Source organism: Zosterops lateralis, assembly GCF_965231275.1.
Source record: "Zosterops lateralis genome assembly, chromosome: 15".
Classification (NCBI taxonomy): domain Eukaryota; kingdom Metazoa; phylum Chordata; class Aves; order Passeriformes; family Zosteropidae; genus Zosterops; species Zosterops lateralis.
In genome coordinates, this window is record NC_139775.1 from 14,991,153 (window position 1) to 15,011,549 (window position 20,397).

A 20,397-nucleotide genomic window follows, 5' to 3' on the forward strand; every position below is an offset into this window, starting at 1 on the left:
ATTTCAGCCCTATTTTGTGTGCTCCTCAACCCTTTTTTAATCATTCTGTATTTAAAATGCATTCTGTTTTATTTAATAGAGCTTTTTATGGTTGCACATCAGAAAAGAAAAAAAAAAAAAAGAAAAAAAGCTGCACTGTCTGGACTTCAGTGGTGACGTGGTGACTGAGTCCCACATCCAGCAGGAGCACCAGTTCTCATCCCAGTACGTGCAGGGGGGTTCCAGGCCCTCCCCTAAAGCCATTCTTTCCTAGGGTTGTGAGTTAGGATCAATTTGGTGGGCAGAGGGAATGAGCGAGATGAACCGAGGTCACGACCTGTCAAAATGAATTCCAGAGAAAAACACTGCTCTCCTCAGTGGTACCTGCACCAGGATCCTGTGCGCAGCACAGCCTGCAGGGACAGGCACCATCTACACTCAAGGGGTGTCTTTCCTTGTTCATTTTTTTTAAACTTTTAGATCTAAATACTCCCCTTGTGCACACCTGTTCAGGCTGAGGCTCCACCTGAGCTTTCTGAGGTTTGGTTTCCTGCTCTGCCCAGTCTGTCTTCTCTCAGGCCCCCACAGCCACATCCCAGTTGTGCAGTGGTAGTGCTGATCCATGTAGAATTTACTGGTATTCCAAGGAAAAGCTTGTAGCTTCCTCCTTGAGCTTTGGAGGGGAAGGATGCTGACCCCAGGATACCAGCAAATGTCTGCTTTAGTTTCCTCTGGTTTTTGTTAACACCTGAGAAAGACTGTTTTCAATTTGAGCTGATACATAACTACCCAAGACCAGTGAGTCGATTGTACTTCAAATTAATGGCTGCAGCTCAGATTTCAAGTCTGTTTACAGAAAACACCTAGGTTGTAGCAAAAGAGCCAAAGACAGAACTCACGTGGGTGGAACGAAGCACAGCATTTCTTGGCGGACTCTGAGCAGTGGATGTCGAGTGGTTCCTGCTGAAAGCCTCATCCTGAGGGGTGCTTGGCACCTTCACCTTCCCCTGGGAGCTGAAAAGTTTGGGACACCTGGCAGGACAGGGGCTCTCAGTGAGTGACTCGAGGTACTGGTTGATTCTCCTCCCTCTCTTTGCTTTCACTTGAACGCTTCTGCTGGGGAGCCCCCCGTGAGCGTGGCTGGAGCAGAATGCCCTCCTCCTTCTAGGAATTTAGCGAAGCCTCTTGCCTCAGGGAAACGTTTATGTGGTGGAAATTCTGTGGGATATTTTTTTTTTCTTTCTTTCTTTACGTGCTCTAATGAATGAGTGAGTGGTGTGGAGCAGAGTGGCAGCAAGGCAGGCCCATGCAGAGCAGCTGATGGGGAGCCAGGCTGGCCCCTCTGCCTTGGTGTGAGGCAGCTTGCAGCGCTTCCAGGATGGATTGGGGAGGGATAGGCTCCCACGGCACTTACCTGGGGACAGCAGTTCCTTTTTTTGGGTGTAAGAGCTGCAGTTTACTATTCTATTTTTTTTATGTGTGTTGGCACTGTCTTGCTGAAGATGGTGGGGGTGGTATGAAAACTGTTAATCTTGTACAGAACAACTCAATAAATTGTTTCAAACTTTCCAAAATGCTTTTCTTCCCCCGTCTCCTTACCTCCAGTTCCCTGACTTTGTTTCCAAGAATTTCTATTGCAGTGTGGATACTCATCTGTGTCTCGAGTGAGTAATGAATTACTGACTGTTTTAAAGTCTCCTGCGTGGTGAGTGAATGGCAGCTGTGTTACAGCTGTTGCAGGGATAGGAATGTTTCTTCTCATTCCCTGTGCTCCTGCTGTTGTTTGAAGTGAACCTCTGCTGGAAAGGACACGTGGGGCTCAGACCCCAGAGCACCAGCGTGATCCTCCCTGATCCCTTCATTCACAAAGGTAAAATACTGGTGTTAATCCCCAGAGCCAGGAGGGATAAGCAGGGAATGCTTATTGACTGCATTTGTGGACATCAGAGCTCCCCAAATCAGGGGTTTGGGTATCAGCTGAAATTTGGGAAAAAGGAAGTGAATGGGCTCTGGTACCATCCCAATGTTCTCCTGCACCTCCAGTCAGTCCCATGTTTAGTGCACTTCACTCCCATCTAATGCTGCTAATTAGTCCCAGCTCCAGTGCTGCTCCAGCAAGTTCTCCCTTGGAAAAGAGCCAGAACTGAAATGAATAATCTTCACGTTTTAATTCTGACTCCTAAATGGCAACTTCTTGTACAGCCAAAGATCAGGAGGCTGCCAGAATTAATAAAGACCAAACAAACACCTTCTGATTGGAACCACTGCATTTTTATTTTGTACTATAAATAGAATTCCCCTCTATTCCCCATTCCCTTACACAAGTAAATGAAACATGTAGCTGCATGTAACTCCATCCAGGAAAACACCAGCAATAACAGCTTTTAACCACGAGGGAAGGAGCTGTCTGTGGGAGGCCCTCTGCATTGGGTTCCCTCGCATGCTGTGCACAACCCCTTGTGTCTGGTGGTTCTGCCATCTCTTCACGTCCTTTTCCTTGACCTCTGGGGTGTGTGAATGCTCCTCCTGCATCAATGGCTGGTGCCATCAAGGTACACCTTCACTCCTCCCCAGCAGCACAGGCACGGAGGTGAACAAACGGTGGTGGTGGGTCTTTGACGTGGTGATTCTGGACTGAAACCTTGGCTTGCACAGAGCTGGTTTTCTCAGAGGACGAGCCCATCATTGAATCAGTTGTCCACGCTGGGACTGTCTGGCTTATCAACATAACCAGCTCCTGCTGGTCACCTCGGAATCACCTGGACCTTCAGTCTCTCTCCTGACACGGCTTCGTACACGACTACGCCAACAGGACTTGAGGGAACTGCGGGTTCTACTGAGTCTTTGGACTCGAGGCACTTTCACTGTCCTAAGGCTTTCTCTTGTTTTTCTGGTAGGCAGGGAGGAAGAGGGGGGGGAGAAGGTCTGGCAGATGTTTTTTTCCACTACTGGTGGTGTTTTCTGCAGTGTGTGACAGCAAGCGGTGTGGCCGCATAGCAGGGCCGGGGCAGAGGCTGTAGCAGTTTGGAAGACGCGAAGGAGGGCGAGGCTTTGCAGTAATCTGGATGTCTGCAAGGTGCTGCAGCTCTTGACTTGGCTGCTCTTGAAGTGAAAGTTTCTAAAGTGGAGCGAGCGCTGTGTAATTGCTTCCGGACACCAGGACTGCCAGCTCCTGGATGGACATCTCCTTGTTGAGGTAACTGTCATACTGGGCCGCGGTGAGCCTCCCGCTCTTCAGCGCGTCCTCGATGGAGAACTCCCTGCCAGACTTCCTGTCGAGGATCACAGACGATTCCCCGTTGGGACCCTTTATTGAGATCTCCTCCCAGTCACATTCCTGGCTCTTCAGTTTGACAAACAGGCTCCATTCAATGAGGCCAAACACGTGAGCTTCCTCTGGAGACATCTCTTTCCCTGTGTCGGGGTCAATGACCACGATGGAGCGCCTCAGGTGGTTCTCTCTTTGCTCCCTCTTGATAGCCACCGTCTTCAGGCGATTCTGGAGTTGCTCAATCTCTGCATCTTTTTCTCTAGATAACTGTTTCAGATCCTCTAATTCTCTTTCCAAAGCTTGGAACCTGGAGTCCAGGTTTATTCCACTGTCCATGTGGGTCATGTTTCTCAAATCCTGAGCTTCTGTTGCGGTGAGTTCAATCTCTGACTGCAGTCTCCTTGTTTCCATCAGCAGGTTCTGTTTCTCGAGGTGGAGCTTGTGGTTTTCCTCCCTTAACAAGTCTAGCTCCTTTGATGACTTGGAGTTGTTGAATTCCACCTCGGACAGCCTGGTTTCCAGGCGGTTGATATCTGCATCCAGCTCCCTCTTGCGTCTACTTTCTTCCTCCAGGTTGCTCTTCAGCTTTTGAATCTCGTACTCCGTGTCTCCTTTGTCCACTTGGACACTCTCTGAAAAGACCACTTTCTCCTTGACCTCCATCTTCTCCAAAGAAAGGAGCTTCTTTCTCAGTGCTTCTAGTTCGGTTTGCAGGACTTGCCTGCGGTGCTTCTCTTCTTCTAACTCCAGCTTGAGGAGGGAGTGCTCCTTCTCCTGCTGGGGATCTTGCTGAAGGATCACTTTCTGTTTCACAGTCACTCGTTCTGTCGTTTCTCTTTCCTGCTCTTCCAGCTCGTTGAGGCGGATCCTGAGCCTCTGCACCTCCAGCTCGGCCTCCCTGCGGGCCTGTCTCTCCTTCTCCAGCTCCTCGAGCTGCCGCTCCAGCTCGGAGCGTCTCCTCTGCAGCTTGCGCAGCTCCTCGCGGAGACCATCGATCTGCTTCAGCTCGCTCTCAATGCTCTGGGAGAAGGAGTTCACCTCAGCTTTCAAGGCAGGATCCTGCTCATACTTCACTACTTCCTGCTGGACCACTTTCTCCTTCACTTGGGAAAGTTCTTCCTCTTTCTGTCTTACTTTTTCTTCTTGGAGAAGTCGCTCCCTCTCCAGGTCAATGTGCTTCATCTGTTCGTCTGCCAGCTGCACTCGCAGCGACTCTACCTCCTCTCTAGTCTTGGGGTCTTCCCGAAACTGGAGGATTTCTTGAACAACTTCCTTCATTTGCACTTGAGGTTTGGTGTCTTTCAAAGCTTGTATCTCTTGTTTCAGCTGGTAGATCTCCAGGTCAGCTCTTTCGATAGCTCCGGTCCTCTCTATGATTTCCTCCCGGAGTCGCTGGAGCTCCTTTTCGGTTTCTGGATCATTCTTGTACTTAATGACCTCCTTAATGACTTCTTTGACTTCTACCAGGGGCCCTCTGTTCTTCAGAGCAGCCAGCTCGTTCTGGCAGCTCTTCAGCTGTTCGTCCCCACCGCGGTACCTCCTCTCCTGCTCTACCAGCTCCAAGCGAAGGTTTGCAACTTCATTCTCAGCCTTGGGGTCTGGGCGCACAATCTCACGCACTTTCTCCTGAACAACCACCTTGGAGTTCTCCTCCTCCAGCAGCTGGATCTTCCTGAGCAGCTCAGCCTTTTCCCGCTCGTTGGAACGGCCCTTGGACTTCTCATCTTCATATTGGCGCCGGAGCTCGTTCACCTCCCTCTCAATTGCCAAATCCTTCTCCACCTTCAGCACCTCCTTGACGGTGATTTTGCCCTCGGCGATGGCCCGTTCCTTCTCCAGACGCTTGAGCTTCTCCTGGAGGAAGAGGAGCTCTTCCTCGTGCTTCTGCCGAAGGGCGCTCTCCCTCTCCTTGGTCTCCTGCAACATCCTGAATTCCATCTCCAGCTGGGGGTCGTTCTGCAGCTTCAGCACCTCCTTCTCCGTGACCTTCTCCTGCGCTTTGTTCTTCTCGCTGGACAGCACAGCGATTTGTTGGCGTAAGAGGATGACTTCGCTCTCCCTGGTCCCTTCCTGCCTCCTGAGCTCTTCCAGTTCCTCTTTGAGCTTCATGATTTCAGCAGCTTGAGCTTTATCTTGTTCAATCCTCAGCACCTCTTTCACTATGTACTCCTGCCCTCCTTCCCTCTTCTCGTGCTCCAGGACACGCAGCCGGATTTTAAGGGCCTCCAGCTCATCCTGGAGCACCTGGTTCTTGCGCTGCTCCTCTGCCAGGTTTTGCTGCAGCCTGTGGAAGCTCTCCTCCAGCTGGGGGTCAGGCACCTTTTTCACCAGTTCTTTCTTCACCACAGTTTCTTGGGGCTTCTGGTTTTGCAGGTGGACAATGTTGTTCTGAATGGCTTCGATCTCCGCCTCGAGCTGTTGCCGACGCTGAGTCTCATCCTCGAGCTCTTTCTTCAACTTCCAGACTTCTTCTGCAGGCCTCACAGACTTTTTGGTCTGGGCAAAGTCTTGTGTCACCTGAATCTCTGGCTGCTGTTGTTGGCAAAAGGATCAAAGAAATCAGTCAAAGAAATCCAGTTAATCACACTTTTGGTGCTTAACATCTCAGAATCATTTAGGTTGGAAAAACCTCCAAGATCTTCAAGTCTGACCTGTGACTGATCCCCACCTTGTGGCCCAGCCCAGAGCAGAGAGTGCCATGTCCAGTTATTCCTTGGACACCTCCAGGAATGGTGGAACATCCACCATCTCCCTGGGCAGCTGTGCCAGAGCCTGACCACCCTTTCCATGAAGAATTTTCCCAGTATCCAACCTAAACCTCTCCTGGCACAACTTGAGGCTGTTTCTTTCCTCCTGTCCCTGTTCCCTGGGAGCAGAGCCCGACCTCCCCTGGCTGTCCCCTCCTGTCAGGGAGTTGTGCAGAGCCACAAGGTCCCCCCTGAGCCTCCTTTTCTCCAGGCTGAGCCCCTTTCCCAGCTCCCTCAGCTGCTCCTGGTGCTCCAGACCCTTCCCTGGACACGCTCCATCCCCTCAGTGTCCTTCTTGTCCTGATGGGCCCAGAACTGGACACAGAACTCAAGGTGCCTCAGCAGTGCCAGCACAGAGGGACAATCACTGCCCTGGTCTTGTTGGCCACACTATTCCTGACCCAGGCCAGGATATTGATTGGTGCCTCCAACAAAGCAACAGGAGGGAGCAAAACTGAGGCAAAGTGAGCAGGGAGCATTTGCAAATGGATTTCTCTGTGGGTTCCAACACGTGTGTCCCCTCAGCATCCCCTTGCTCCTCACTGGGATCACTCACCTGCCGCAGGAGGCTCTGGGCAAACTCCAGGTTCTGCAGCCTCTGCTTGTTCACAGCATTCACTTCTGTGTATTTGGCTGCCAGAACAGCTTCCTGCAGAGCAAAAAAAAATGTGTTGGGTAGAGCTTGAGAAGGCCAGAACCACCAGGGCCTAAAGAGGGAGCTCTGGGTGCTCCTCTAAAAACCTATAGCAGTGAACTGCCAAGTTTTGGGGGAGGGTTTCTCATGCACAGACACACTCATGGTCATACTGTGATTTTTCTACTCAAGCAAAAACAGGTGCAGCAAGAACCAGGTGAGGAAGCTGAGGAAGAACCAGGTGGACATTTCTGCCTGCCTCTATAGGCAGGATGAGTTTGAGGCAGGTAGCAAACAGATCCTGCATAAATAAGTAGCTTGTGGTCTCATTTAATTGTAAGTATTTCTAACTTTGGTGGTGAAATCTCTGAAAGTCCAGAGAAAGGAAAAACTTCCAGTTTTTTGGCTTTTCTCTTCCTTTTTTCCCTTCCAGAAGTGTTAAATCCAGCATTTTCCCTCCCTCATTCTGGCCAGCCCAGTTCAAAAAAATGATGAAAAATCCCTCCCAATTTCCTGCCCTTCTCTGTGAGACCAAAATCCCCACAGCAGATGTAAGTGTTTGCAAACCCCCAGTGGTCTGATGAGCTGCCCTCTGCTTTTATCTTTGCTCTGGCTGCCCCTTGCTCACCTCCTCCTTCACTTTGGCAGCTGGGGACTGCAGCCTGGGCTTCTTGCTGGTGTAGCCATTGCGGCCGTTCTCCAGGTCCAGGATGGAGCGCAGCTTCTCAGCTTCCAGCTCATAGTCCTGTGGGGGGACATGCCCAGGAGAAATGTGAAATTGCTGCATCCCCTTCATGCACAGGCTCCTCCTAAGCTGCCCTGGCTTTGACAACTTCACCCCTCGACCCGGTTTTTGGGAGGGAAGGGCACAAAACCCCACCCTCTGCTCTGGAGCCAGGCTGGGAGAGCTGGGGGTGCTCACCTGGAGAGGAGAAGCTCCAGGGAGAGCTCAGAGCCCCTTCCAGGGCCTAAAGGGGCTCCAGGAGAGCTGGAGAGGGACTGGGGACAAGGGATGGAGGGACAGGATACAGGGAATGGCTTCCAGAGGGCAGGGCTGGATGGGAGATTGGGCAGGAATTGTTCCCTGGGAGGGTGGGCAGGCCCTGGCACAGGGTGCCCAGAGCAGCTGTGGCTGCCCCTGGATCCCTGGAAGTGCCCAAGGCCAGGCTGGATGGGGCTTGGAGCAGCCTGGGATGGTGGGAGGTGTCCCTGCCCATGGCAGGGGATGGAATGAGATGGGCTTTAGGGTCTCTTCTAACCCATATTCTCTGTTTCTCTGTTCTCTCACAGGTAGAATTTCAGTCCTTACCTTCACTGCCTGCTGGTACTGCTGAGCTGTGGCAGAGACTTTCTGCACCTCCTGTTCCTTGCTTGCAATGTCACTGAGCAGTGCCTGGTGCACAGAGATACAGGTCAGAAGGAACACAACATCCAAATGCATCCTTCAGCCTTTTTGGGCATTACCATTAAAATCACAACCCTGAGAACTCCAACCTCCTTGAGCAGCCTTGCTTTGTGTGTAAACTAGGCACAGGAGGACAGAATGAATAATAAATAAATATTGGAATAAATCTAATAAATAAAATTATTTATAAGAATAAATCTAATAAATATTTCTATTTTTCTATTTGATGTTAAAGAACCATCTAAATTCTGTTTCTCTTAGTTCTGTTCCTTCTCCCCTCCCTGTGGAGCCCTGGGGATGCTCTGGGAATTACCACTTGGCTCTTGAGCTTCATCTCCACTTGCTGGATGCTGTCAGTCTCCTGGGGCTCGTAGTTGGGGATGTTGCACAGGAACTGGTTCACCTTGTCGTAGTTGGCGCGGTAGTTGCTGTAGGCACTTTTTGCTTTCTGCAGGGTCTGTGTTCTGTGGGGGGAATGGGCTCAGCTTCAGTCCTGTCCCATCTCCTGGGCCTGCTGCAGACACCTCTTAACCCAACCCGCTTTCCCTGTTCCCCTGGATCTGAGCCAGAGTTCTTCTCTCAGCACCTCTGTTGCAAGAGAACTTTATCTCTGTTTTCCCAGCTGTTTTCACGTGTCAGCAACCTCTCCCTCTTCCTCCTCAGACCTCCCTGGAAGCCTTTCTGCACCTCCTCCTTCCCAGGAAGGTGTTGTACCTCCTCCAATTCCAGCATAGATCCAACTCCTCAGCAAATATCCCTGCTCTCCTGCCCTGGAGTCTCACCTGTGGTCGATCTGCTTGCTGAGGTTGTTGAAGCGCTGGTTGAGCTTGTAGAGCTCTGCCTCCTGGCGCTCGATGTCGGGGCAGTGCTCCTGGAACTTGCTGGCCAAGGTGTTGGAGCACGTCTTGGTCCTCTGCAGGTTCTGCTCTGCTTCACTCAGCAGGAACTTCTTGGACTGGAGCTCGGTGCTCATGGCCTGTGGGGGGAAAAAAAAAATAAATCAGGATTTCCTGGGGTTTCACACAGGGCAGGCTTTTGTCCCTGCTGTCATCAACTCCAGCCACTCCACTGGAGCTGCAGGGCTGAGCTGCAGCAATGCCACCAGTTGTGGAAAAAAAAAAAAAAAAAAAACAAGTTCAAGGTTTACATGGTAAGCAGAACCACCTGGTAAACCTGACAGGGAGAAAATCTACCTCTTACTCCCTCCTCAACCTGCTGCCCTTTAAAAGGAACCGTGCACTGTGCAAAATAGCTGCTCCTCATGCAAGGCTTTGAGCCTGTTCTTGCCAGTGCAGCGACTGTGGAAGGAGCACTGAAAGCTCTTCCATGTTAGTCTGAACTTCAGATTTCATGGAAACGCTGAAGGAGCATAGAAAATTCTGGCCCAGCCAGTTCTTGGTCTTTCTACAGCAGAAGAATCACCACTTTGGAAAACTACCCAAGCAATAACTGTTCTCAAAGCCTTTCCAGGCCCATCTTTTCAGTATCAGGCCACTGTGTTGCTTTTCCCAAACTATTTTATCCCTCAGTTCTCTAAGAATCACAGCAGGTTTTAGTTTGGAAAAAGCTTAAAGGTCGTCTCATTCCACCCCTGCCATGGGCAGGGACACTTTCCACTAGCCCAGGTTGTTCCAAACTTCATCCAGCCTGGCCTTGGACACTTCCAGGGATCCAGGGGCAGCCACAGCTGCTCTGGGCACCCTGTGCCAGGGCCTGCCCACCCTCCCAGGGAAGAATTTCTTCCTAACATCTAATTTAAATATTTTCTCTTTTAGTTTAAAACTATTCTTCTTGTCCTGTCAGTATCTGCCTGTGTAAAAAGTCTCTCCCTCTTTTTTATAAGCCTCCTTTAGGCACTGGAAGAGCCTTTAAGGACTCCCTGGAGCCTTCTCTTCTCCAGGTGAGCACCCTCAGCTCTCCCAGCCTGGTCCAGAGCAGAGGCACTCCAGTCCTTGGAGCATTTTCTCTGGACCTGCTCCAACAGGTCCACACCTTTCTTGTGCTGAGGACTCCAGACCTGGACACAAGACCCTGTGGGAGGGTCTCACAAGGGCAGAGCAGAGAGGGAATCAGTCTGCATTAGTCCTTTTGTCAAATCACAAGATTTTGAGTGGGATTTGATTTGATTTGAGGATGGGAGGTGTTTGTGTCTGAAGTAGGTGGGGATCACTGCAGTCAAGGTGAGCTCTCACCCCCAGCTTGGGGAGACCCTCCTGTCACCAGCCGATCCAAGCCTGTGAGTTGAACAGGAATCACCACAGCTTTTGGAAAGTGGTTTTGCATGTGCAGCCCTTGAACAGGGCAGGAAACTCACCAGCAGCTCTTCCCTTTTCCTGTCCACCACCCTCAAATCCTCCGGTACCGTGTCGTCTATGACCAGCTTGTTCTCATAGGCTGACAGCAGGTCTCTGCCTTGCTGGAGGCTCCTCTCCAGGTTTGTGGCCACCTCAACTCTGTAGGGACACGAGAGGAAGGTGTTTAAGCACCCCTGGACTCTCCTCCTGCAGGATCCTGCCCTTAGGCCGGGCTCAAGCCAGGCTTTAAGCCATGACTTACTTCTCCTGGGCAGCGCTGAGCAGCTGCACCACACGCTCGTATTTCTTGTTGGTGTTTTCCACCTTGTTCCTCACCAGGGTGGCACTGCCCGTGTTGGGCACGGACTCGATGAAGGCCTCACACTCCTGGATCTTCCTCGTTTTCTCCGGCTCGATGCGACGGACCTCGTTGGTGATGTTCTGCAGGAGGAACAAAACCTTCAGAGCACCTGAGCCAGCACCTGGTGGCTACAGAGGAGCCACACTTGGCTGTCCAGGGTGAGGAATGAAGCTCAAATCTCAGAGATGAGCATTTGTGTTGGATTGAAGATGCCTTTCAGCCCTGCAGGGCACAGAAGGGTATTTTTGGCTGACTTTATTTTGACCTGTCTCTCCTTAGCAAGGAAACTCCAGCTGGGGAGTGGTTCCCAGCAGCTCCAGCTCTGTCAGGGATGTGCTGGATTCATCTGGGCTCTGATGGATGAATTCTTGCCTGGACATCAAAGCACTGCAGGCAGTTGGGGCAATTTACTGTCTCTTGTGGTGGCACCTGGATTTTGACACAGCCCTGGGCAAGTGTTGTAACCCTGAACTTCCTCCTAAACCAAGGGAGGTTTGTGGCATGAAGCCTGGCTTAATTAGGGGTCTGAAATAGAGGAAGGGAGTTGGATGATACTGGCACTGGAGCCTGGAGGAGCAGGTCCACAAGGAGAAACTGCCTCGGACCACAAGGGTTTTCCTGTTCCTCTCTGAGCTGGTGACAGTGATGGCAAAATTAACTGTGCTCAGATGATGGGCAGGATCAAACCCTGAGGGCTCCCCTCTCATCCTCACAGCCACCACCTGCAGCCATCACCTTTTTCCCATTCAGCTGAGCTGGCCTAGAAGCAGGGCAAAGATTTTGGGCTTTGCTCATAGGGCTGCTCCCCTTCTCTGCTGGAGGAAGCTGCGAGCATCACTCCACACCCCATTTCCACGGCTCAGGAAACACTTTAGGCACCTCTGGTTATTGAGAACCACTCTGGAGACCCTTTGGGAGCGTGGTCCCTGTAAGACACCATCCCACAGCACCCACAGTCCCCACCTTGAGGTCCTTGGAGCGCTCGGTGCTGTCCTGCACGGCCCGGCTCTGCTCCAGGGGCGGCCGCAGGTTTGCTGTTATCGCCTTCTCCTGCTTGTCCAGGTCACTGGTGACTTTCTCCAGCCCCGCCAGGAGCTGGCGGCCCCGCACTGATGCAGCATCTGGAAACCAAGAGGAGACAAAATTAAAGCTGGTTGGGAGCTCAATCCCACTGGAAAGTGCCAAACCCTGGCTGCTCTGCCCCCTCCCTCCATCACTGTTGTCTCTTAGGGGATGGGATCATCCCCACAAGATGCTCCACCACCTAAACCGAAGCCTTTTTGTGCCCCACACCTCCAATGCTGTCTGCCTTCAGCCCCTCGTAGCGCTGCTGGAGGATGTTCTTGCAGTTGTTGGTTTTCTCCTTCACGGTCACGTAGTGCTTGGCAATTCTGCAAAAAAAATGGGACAGCAGGAGGTCAGCCAGACCTTCAGATTCTCCATCACCCCATCACCATCCTGGTGCTGCTCCAGCTCCAGAGGGGTTGTGGGGGCTGCTGCAGACATGGCACAGGTGGGGGAAAAAGCATCTACACCCCATGTTGGGATAGAGCAGTGTTTTCATTATACCAGGGGAGAGGCAGCCAGGCAGGTCCTGCCTGCTCAGGGAGGGCTGGGCAGCTCCCCCTGCCCTAATGCCCCCCAGAGCAGAGCAGGGGGGACATGGATGGCTCTGAGCTGGCCCCCCTTGGCCAGGCAAGCAGCAAGGGGCAGGAATCCCTTCAGGAGGACGCCTGAGGCTTCCCAGGGCAGGGCTCTGCTGTGGGAATCAGGGCAGGAGCCCCGGGGAAGCCGCTGGCAGAGCCTGGGGAAGGCAAAGGCTGGAGGAGCAGCAGGATGGTCCTGCCCGAGGCTGGGGACACCTACTGCTCTGCCAGGGCGATGGCTTCAGGGTCGGGCGGGGGGATCATGAAGCAGACCCCGGGGGCGCTGATGGTGTCTCCAGCACTGTCGGCCACTTCCCAAAGGTCTCCGCCGTTTTTCTGCAGGGTGTAGTGGGCTCCGCGGCTGATCTGGCCCTGGGGGACAGAACCGGTCACAGCAGCACTGCAGGAACCACCTCCCCCGAGCCAAAATCTCATGTGCGGGCTCCTCCCCGCCCGCAGCCCGCGGGCACCGAGCTGAGCCTCTTGCGACAGAGAATTCCCACTCGGGCAGAGAGGAGGAGGCGTTTCCAGGGCTTTTGGGAGAAGCTGGAGCTGCTGGCCGCTGTCCCACGCCTGCCACTCCTGTGGTGGCTGCTGGCTCTGCTGTCCCATCCCTGGGCCAGCTATTCAGCCTTTACTCAGACTGACACTGTGGTGGTGGTGGGGATGAGGGAATGGAGACTGTGGTGATGGGGGAGCAATTCTTTGTGTCCCTTTGGTCAGGACACCAGCCCGGGGAGCGTGGGAATGTGACAGAGCTGTCGCAATGTCCCCAGGGTGTGTGTGAGCAGCGCTTCCCCCAGACCCCTCCTCTGCTAAACCTGCTCTTCCCACTGGGGCGAGGGCGACCTTTGCCCTGTTCCCCCTGGCGCTGCTTGGAAAACCTGCTCCTTTCCCAGTGCCCGCTGAGAACTCGGTCCCAGTCGGTCCCATTTGGTCCAATTCGGTCCCAGTCGGTCCCACCCGGTCCCACTCGGTCCCAGTCAGTCCTATTCGGTCCCAGTTGGTCCCACTCTGTCCCAGTCGGTCCCATTTGGTCCCACTCGGTCTCAGTCAGTCCCATTTGGTCCCAGTCGGTCCCAGTCGGTCCCATTCAGTCCCATTCGGTCCCACTAGGTCCCAGTTGGTCCCACTCAATCCCACTTGGTCCCATTCGGTCCCAGTCGGTCCCAGTTGGTCCCATTTGGTCCTAGTCGGTCCCACTCAGTCCTATTTGGTCCCATTCGGTCCTACTCTGTCCCATTCGGTCCCAGTCGGTCCCAGTCAGTCCCATTTGGTCCCAGGGCAGCCGTGCCCCTCCAGGCTGTACCTGCTCGCCCTCGTACTCGCACAGGGCCTCCACGGGCACGGGCCCCGGCGGGCTCTGGCGGCGGTACCGCAGCGGCAGCACCTGCTGGCTCCGCTCCTGCAGCGACTGCACCACGGCCTCGTACTTGTCCAAGGCCTTCTCCTGGTCCTGCCAAGGGGCGACAGCAAGAACTAGTGAGAAAACGGGGGAAGGATGAATTCCTGGGCTCTAGCAGCCGGGACAGAGACTGCAGACCTGTGTTCCTGTTCCCAGTGCTCTCTACACTCTCCTGCCTCTTTCTGCAGCCAGGCTGAGCACCAGGATGGTGCCCAGGGGTTCCCTGGTGCAGAGCCCACACCCCCATGGCTGTGTGTTGGTGGGTGCCCCACTCACTCCCAGCTCTGATTCCAGCCAGGCTCTCCAGCAGTTGTTCTATTTCTGCCCCTGAAGGTGGAGATCCCGAGGTGTTGAGTGGGATGGAGCACGGAGGAGGACAGGGGACAACCCTTGGGAAGAGCCATCAGCTGTGCCAGGACACCTGTATCAGCTGGGCCTGCTGCAGCATGCTTGGGCTTGGGTTTGGGCTTGGATTTAGGTTTGGATTTAGGTTTGGATTTAGGTTTGAGCTCAGGCTCAGGCTCAGCACAGCCCTTTCCTTCCCAAGTGGGCGATCCCCAGCCCAGTTCACTGCAGCACAGCGAGTTCCACAACCTCCTCTGGCAGCAGGTCTAATTATGCTCCCACCCTTAAGGAGCGCTAACTCAATGAGAGAACAAATAAAAACCAGCCCAGTGAGCAATTACGTTGCTAGGGGAGAGGCAATCTCTAGCCAGGGGGGAAGGAAGAGCTGGGGGAAGGAGCAGCATGGCCCTGCTGCTCCCCATGGAGAAAGCTGGGCCGGGTGCCCACAAGGGCAGGGATGTCCCTGTGCCAGTGCCATGGGGACAGTGGCTCCTGCTGCTGCCTCCCCTGCAGACACTCACGTCCAGCTCCCGGAGGAGAGACTCCAGCTGGTATCTGTCCTTGAACTCCGGGCTGAATTTTTGGTCCAGGTCTGTATCCACCTTCTTCAAGAGCTCCTGAGCGTCCTTAGCGTCCTTCTGAAACTGCAGGAGGGGAAAGTGTTTTGTGAGAGAGGATTCTCTCTCACAAAAACAGAAACAGGGAGCAGACCCTCCATGGTCTTCACACAGCCACCAGGAGCTACTCTGGCCACCTGGACACCCAGAGAAAGGCAAGGGATCACTATTTCCCTTGCTCAGGACATCAGCTCGGAGGAAACAACAACCAGGAGCAGTTTATTTTACGCAGAGTTGTTAAGTCCCACCTTTCCCTGCCCTCACTCTCGTTTCACTGGGACAGCATCCCCACGGTGTGTGGTGCCACCACTGCCAGCGCCAGGAGAAGGGAGAGCCAAGCCCTTCCACACACAAACCATCCCCTGGGGCAGACGTTTCTGGCACATCCCCAGGAAAGGCACTGCCTGGGCTGGGCACCACAGCTGAGCTTTGGCAGGAGACTCAGGGGGTGGTGAACACGCCCAGGCTGTGGGAGAGGAATCCAGCCCGACCTGCTCCCCTGCAGAGCCTCCCTGGCTGTCGGATTCCATTTATCCAGCAGACATCTGTCTGCCCAGCTCAGCTGGGACACTCAGCCCTTGTGCTGGGGGGCAGCTCTGCTGGTGGCAGCTGGGACCTGTTCTGCTTCCCAGTGGAGCTGGCAGGCTCTCCCCGTGCTGTGTTTGGGATCTCTGAGGGATCTCTGCTGTCCTGGGAACAGCACAGGAAGGAAGGAAGGAAGGAAGGAAGCTGACACTGACTGTGGCTCATTAAACTCAGTGCTGGAGCAGAAGCTTTCTGCAAGTCATGTTTTGGCCAAACAATCACTGACCTTTGGTGCCTGGGCAATTATGACTCGTGTTCTATCAGCTCAGCTCTCATAGCCTTACAAATCCTGGTTTTACAGTACTCCATCTCTTCCACCCAATTTCCAGAAGAGCAGAAATTTTGTATTCTAGAATTTCCTACAACCCAGAACTTGCTCTCCAGGCTCCAGCAAGCTGCTGCCCACAGGGATGTGGTACCTTGTGGAAATCCTCCATGAACTTCAGGTGGCTCTCCTCACAGATCAGCAGGTTCAGGTATTCCTTCCAGTCAGCGTGCACGGCCTCGATGTGAGCCTGCAGCACAGGGTGACATCAGTGGGACATCAGTGGGACCCCCAGGGCAGGGGGAAACCTGGAAATCCCAGCTGCCATCCTGAGTGAGCAGCTCTTTGGCTGCCCCTGGAGCCACCCAGATCCTCTCAGGGAATACCCAAGGCTGGGATGATCCCATGGGAACACAGGTTGTGTGCAGTTGGCAAATCCTTGTGTCCATCCTCCCACCAAACAGGGGAGGGTTCCACCATCATTTATGAGGTGGGCACAGGGGAGTTGCCACAGGAATGAGGAAGATGGGAAGAGCTCCTTAGGTTTATCTCTCCTCCTCTTTTGGTGTTTACACATCTGCAAGTGAAGGAGGCTTTTTTCCCCCTTGGCATCTCAGGAACTAAAGTCACGAGTGGTGCTGGCTCCGGGTCCCGCTCTGGAGAAGGGCTGGGTGAGTCACCCCTGCTCCAGGGTGGGTGGGGAGCTGGACCCACCCCTGGTGCTCACCTCGATGGCATTCTTCCCAGGGTGGTTCTGGGCCAGCAGCTGGTCCCCATCAGCGTGCAGCTTGTTGATGGCCTCCTCCTTCTCCTCCAGCTTCCGATGGATGAAGTTCTGGATGGAGAGAGGTGAGATATTGATCCTCAAGCAAAGGGAGGGGACCCTGGGGCTGAGCAGCTCCACAAAGACTGTGCTGTTCTCCCACTGCAGCTTTCACTTTCCCTTCCCTTGCAGATGTTGCTAAAGATGTGACTGTTGCCAAGCCAGCGCCGAGATAAAGGACAGGAATGGTGAGGGAGCAGTCCCAGTCGTGGGGACACTTCCCCATCACGTTATCTTTGGCAGAGTTAAGGATTAACCTCACCATCCCTGTCTTATCAGCCTAAAATCTTCACGACAGGCTGGGGGAGACTGAAGCATGGAGGAGGGAACATTTCCTGCCCCCTCCAGCTCTCCTGGCCCCATGGGCAGCTCCTTTTAGCCCAGCTCCATCCAGAGCAGGGCCAGGTGCTGCACAAACCTCGTACTGGCGGCGCCGGCTGGGGTAGTCCAGGTTGTGGTCGCTCCAGTCGTAATGGGTCCTGTCCTTGGCCTGCTGATCCAGCCAGTAGAGCTTGTTGGTGCAGCGCTGCATGTAATCCTGCAGCGAGTTCAGGTCCTGCTGCCGCTGCTGGGAGCCAGCCTGCACAGGGGCACAGGGACAGCTCAGCACAGAGCTCCTCTCTGTGGGGCTCCCAAGGGTGCCTGGGCACCCCAACAAGGGATCCATCCCTCCAGGAGGGTTATTCCCCCAGGATCACAGAGGTTCTTACCAGCAGCTTCTGGTATTTGGCTTGGAAGTCGCTCATGTTTTCCTGGAGGAGGAGCAAGGCAAGGGTTAGGAGCAGTGTGTGGGTCTGACAGGGGCCCAAGGGAGCAGAGGGATGGGGGTTTAGGCTGGAAAGGGGATGTGGCTTATGGGATTTGGCTCATTGTAAAGCCAGAGCTGGTGTGCAATGCTGGGCTCTCAGGGTGGGAGGGGGTCTGGGCACCCACCCAAACCTGCAGGAGCACCCAGGATGGTGGGACACCCTCCCAGGGCTGGCCCTGCAGGGACAGGGGCAGGAGAGCTGACCTTGGTTCCTTCCTTGACGATGTGTGGCCCGATGGCCATGACCTCGTTGTGGAAGATGTTGTGCTCTTCTACTTGGCTGTTGACCAGTGGCAGGTCAGTCCCAAAGCCTTTGCTGCTCAGTGCATCCTGTGGGGTTAGCAATGGGGGAATGGAAGACCTGAGAAATCCCTCTTGGAGGTGGCCATGGAGCTGGCCTTGGATGGGCTCCGTGGCTGCAGTGTGGGTGAAATCAGCTGTGCTGGAGGGCAGCCATGGGAAAACCAGTTTGGGGGGTTAAACCTTTCTCTGGCTGGGGGAGTGTAGGGAGTGGGATAAAATAAAAAATAAGGGCTGTGGGGTAGAGCCTGAAGCAGGCAGTGACTGGAGATGCTGAGACCAGCACTGGAGCACTGATCCTGGTGCTACAGCAGCAAACCTTGTCCCATCACCTCTGCCCTTTCCCTGCCACCCAGCTCTTTGCTTCTCCCAGTTTGGAGCTGCCCAGAAGTTTTCCAAGAACCAGTTTCTCCACAAGGAGCTACAGGAGTCCCTGCCCAGCTGGTGCTACTGGCCAGGCAGTGACCCTGGTGGCCCCTTTGGTACCTGTTTCTCCTCGATCACCGTTGACCAGTTGACCTGGGGCTCGATGTGCTGCAGGGGGAAGTTGTAGATCTGGTCGTGTTTCACACGCAGGTTTGCCACACGCTCCTTCAGCTGCCGGATGCTGCGGGAAGGGAAAGGTGAGGGGGGGATGCAGGATGTGGCCACGGGCTGCCATTAGCCCTGGGGGGTGTAGCTGATCCTCTCCCAGGACCCCTGGATGGATGGATGGATGGATGGATGGATGGATGGAGGGATGGATGGATGGATGAGGGATGGATGGATGGATGGATGGATGGATGGATGGATGGATGGATGGAGGGATGGATGGAGGGATGGATGGATGGATGGAGGGATGGATGGATGGAGGGATGGATGGATGGATGGATGGATGGATGGATGGATGGATGGATGGGCTGTTCTTAGGGGATAATGTCCTTAGGGAACAGCCCAGGAGGGCTGGCAGCAGAGGTTCCTGTGCTCTGCCCTCTGCCAGGGGCTGCTCCTGTGGCTGTGAGCTCAGGACAGGCTGGACCTGGGGCAAAACATGGGGCACAGAGGGCAGGGGACACCCTGCCATCATCTCCCACTGCACACACCCAGGATGGGCTGGGTCACACACCCTAATGGGAACTGGGGTGCAGAAGAGCCCCCCCACTGCAGGCAGCAGCTGAGCAGAGCCCCAGGAGAGGCCTCCCCATTGTCCAAGGGCTCAGGTGTCCCCATGGCACTCACTCTTCTGTGATCATGTCCCCCTGGGGGTGCTTCATGTGCCGGGCCACGGCCGCATCCCCGTCCAGCACGTAGAGCAGCTTGTCGGACTCGGAGAGTTTCTGTGCTGTCAGCTCCTTGTACTGGGCCAGCTGGCACGCCTTGATCTTGTGCAGGTCCTGCAAGGGGGGACAGGAGAAAGGGTCACCTCCTGGTACCCAACAGGTCATAGGAGAAAGTGTCACCTCCTGGTACCCAACAGCTCATCCCACCCTTGGCACTGGAGAGGGGCAGGAGCTCTGCTGTCTCCCATCTACCTGGGATGTGTTTTACTCTCTCCTCTCCTATCACAGGATCATGGAATGATTTGAGGTGGAAGGGACATTAAAGCCCATCCAGCTCCAACTCCCTTGCCGTGTGCAGGGACACCTTCCCCTTGATGAGGTTGCTCCAAGCCCCATCCAATCTCCCCTGCTGGGTTTGGGCTGTGGAGCTGCATCACCTTGGGATGGATCCTTTGGGATCAGGAGGATGGGATGGTTCCTCCTCCAGCCCATATCCCTGCTGGGATGCACATCCCCACTCTGCCCCCATGTAGGGGGGAATTTGGGGACCCTCCCACCCTCTTCCCATGAGCAGGGGGACCCCAATAACCCTTTACAGATCATCACAACCCAGGTACCAAGGCAGGGCTGGGCTGCCACCCACAAATGCCATAGGAGAGGAGGGCAGAGCCCAGGAGGTGCTGGGGCAGGAGGCAGAGGGGAGATGAGGCTGCTGGGAGGATCCCCAGGGTGTGGGACCATGCCTTGCTTACATTTTGCATTCGGGAGTCGGTCTCCACGATGTTCTTCTCCACCTGGTCAGCATTTTTCTGCAGGCGCTCGATGAGCTCGGTCAGCTCTTTGCTGGAGATGCTGCGGGGAGAGAAAACGGGGGGCTGGTCACCCCACTGAGCTCTGGGGGTGCCCCAGGGCTGCCCTGACCCCGGGGGTGGCCGGGGGCCAGCACAGCCTGCCAGGCCCTGCAGCTGTGGGTGACTCACTGCTGCCTTCCAACACTTTCCAAAATACTCAGCCAGTGGGGCCGGGTGGAAACGGGAGTGATGCCTGAACCTCCCTCAGCTTCAACGAGAAAGGAAAGAGCTGATTGCAGGGGCAGGGAGGGAATCACAGAACATCCTCAGCTGGAAGGGACTCACAAGGATCATCAACACCTGGCCCTGCACAGACACCCCAACAACCCCACCCTGTGCCTGAGAAAGTGTGGAAATAGAGGAGCTGGAGCGGCAGGGGGACCCACTTTGAGGCTTTCCCTGCTCTGCTTCTCTGTGTCCTGCTCAGGGCTTCCTTCTCTGCAAGGAGATATTCACATTTTACACCCAGGAAAGGGATGGGATCACACACGTTGCATCTCTCCAGTGCTTTCCCCCGTGCTGGGCACTGCTTTTGCTCTGAGGGTGACACTGGCCAGGCTGGCAGGGTGCAGGGCCAGCCCAAATATTCCCATCCAAGTGCAGGCACGGCAGGGCTGGAGCAGGGGCAGGACGAGCCGTGACGCAGCTCCTGCATCGCTGGGGTTATTTTAAACATTTCATCTCGTTCTGTCACTTTGGCTGCAGAATGCCAGGGCCGTGTGCCAGGCACTGCCCACAGCTCTCCCAGCCCTGGCCAGAGGCAGGAGCAGCCTGTGCTCCCCAAATCCCTGCAGCTGGAGGG

The 20,397-nt window shown here is 54.6% G+C and overlaps 1 protein-coding gene across 1 annotated transcript in view; it reads right to left on the bottom strand.

Annotated features, from left to right (window-relative positions):
* Positions 1 to 81: 81 nt before the first annotated feature.
* The window catches only part of PPL (periplakin), a 28,379-nt gene continuing 8,063 nt past the window's right edge, over positions 82 to 20,397 (bottom strand). Inside the window, exons 2-22 of the mRNA XM_083872346.1 lie at positions 19,497 to 19,596; positions 18,704 to 18,858; positions 17,972 to 18,092; positions 17,390 to 17,515; positions 17,088 to 17,129; positions 16,796 to 16,957; positions 16,282 to 16,389; positions 15,709 to 15,804; positions 14,609 to 14,731; positions 13,647 to 13,793; positions 12,558 to 12,709; positions 11,985 to 12,082; positions 11,655 to 11,812; positions 10,593 to 10,771; positions 10,351 to 10,489; positions 8,819 to 9,012; positions 8,350 to 8,500; positions 7,941 to 8,024; positions 7,260 to 7,376; positions 6,554 to 6,646; positions 82 to 5,782 (exon numbers count right to left, since the gene is read on the bottom strand). Coding sequence (XP_083728472.1) covers positions 3,098 to 5,782; positions 6,554 to 6,646; positions 7,260 to 7,376; positions 7,941 to 8,024; positions 8,350 to 8,500; positions 8,819 to 9,012; positions 10,351 to 10,489; positions 10,593 to 10,771; positions 11,655 to 11,812; positions 11,985 to 12,082; positions 12,558 to 12,709; positions 13,647 to 13,793; positions 14,609 to 14,731; positions 15,709 to 15,804; positions 16,282 to 16,389; positions 16,796 to 16,957; positions 17,088 to 17,129; positions 17,390 to 17,515; positions 17,972 to 18,092; positions 18,704 to 18,858; positions 19,497 to 19,596 — 5,230 coding nt within the window. The 3' untranslated portion in view covers positions 82 to 3,097. The remainder of the gene's footprint in view (positions 5,783 to 6,553; positions 6,647 to 7,259; positions 7,377 to 7,940; positions 8,025 to 8,349; positions 8,501 to 8,818; positions 9,013 to 10,350; positions 10,490 to 10,592; positions 10,772 to 11,654; positions 11,813 to 11,984; positions 12,083 to 12,557; positions 12,710 to 13,646; positions 13,794 to 14,608; positions 14,732 to 15,708; positions 15,805 to 16,281; positions 16,390 to 16,795; positions 16,958 to 17,087; positions 17,130 to 17,389; positions 17,516 to 17,971; positions 18,093 to 18,703; positions 18,859 to 19,496; positions 19,597 to 20,397) is intronic.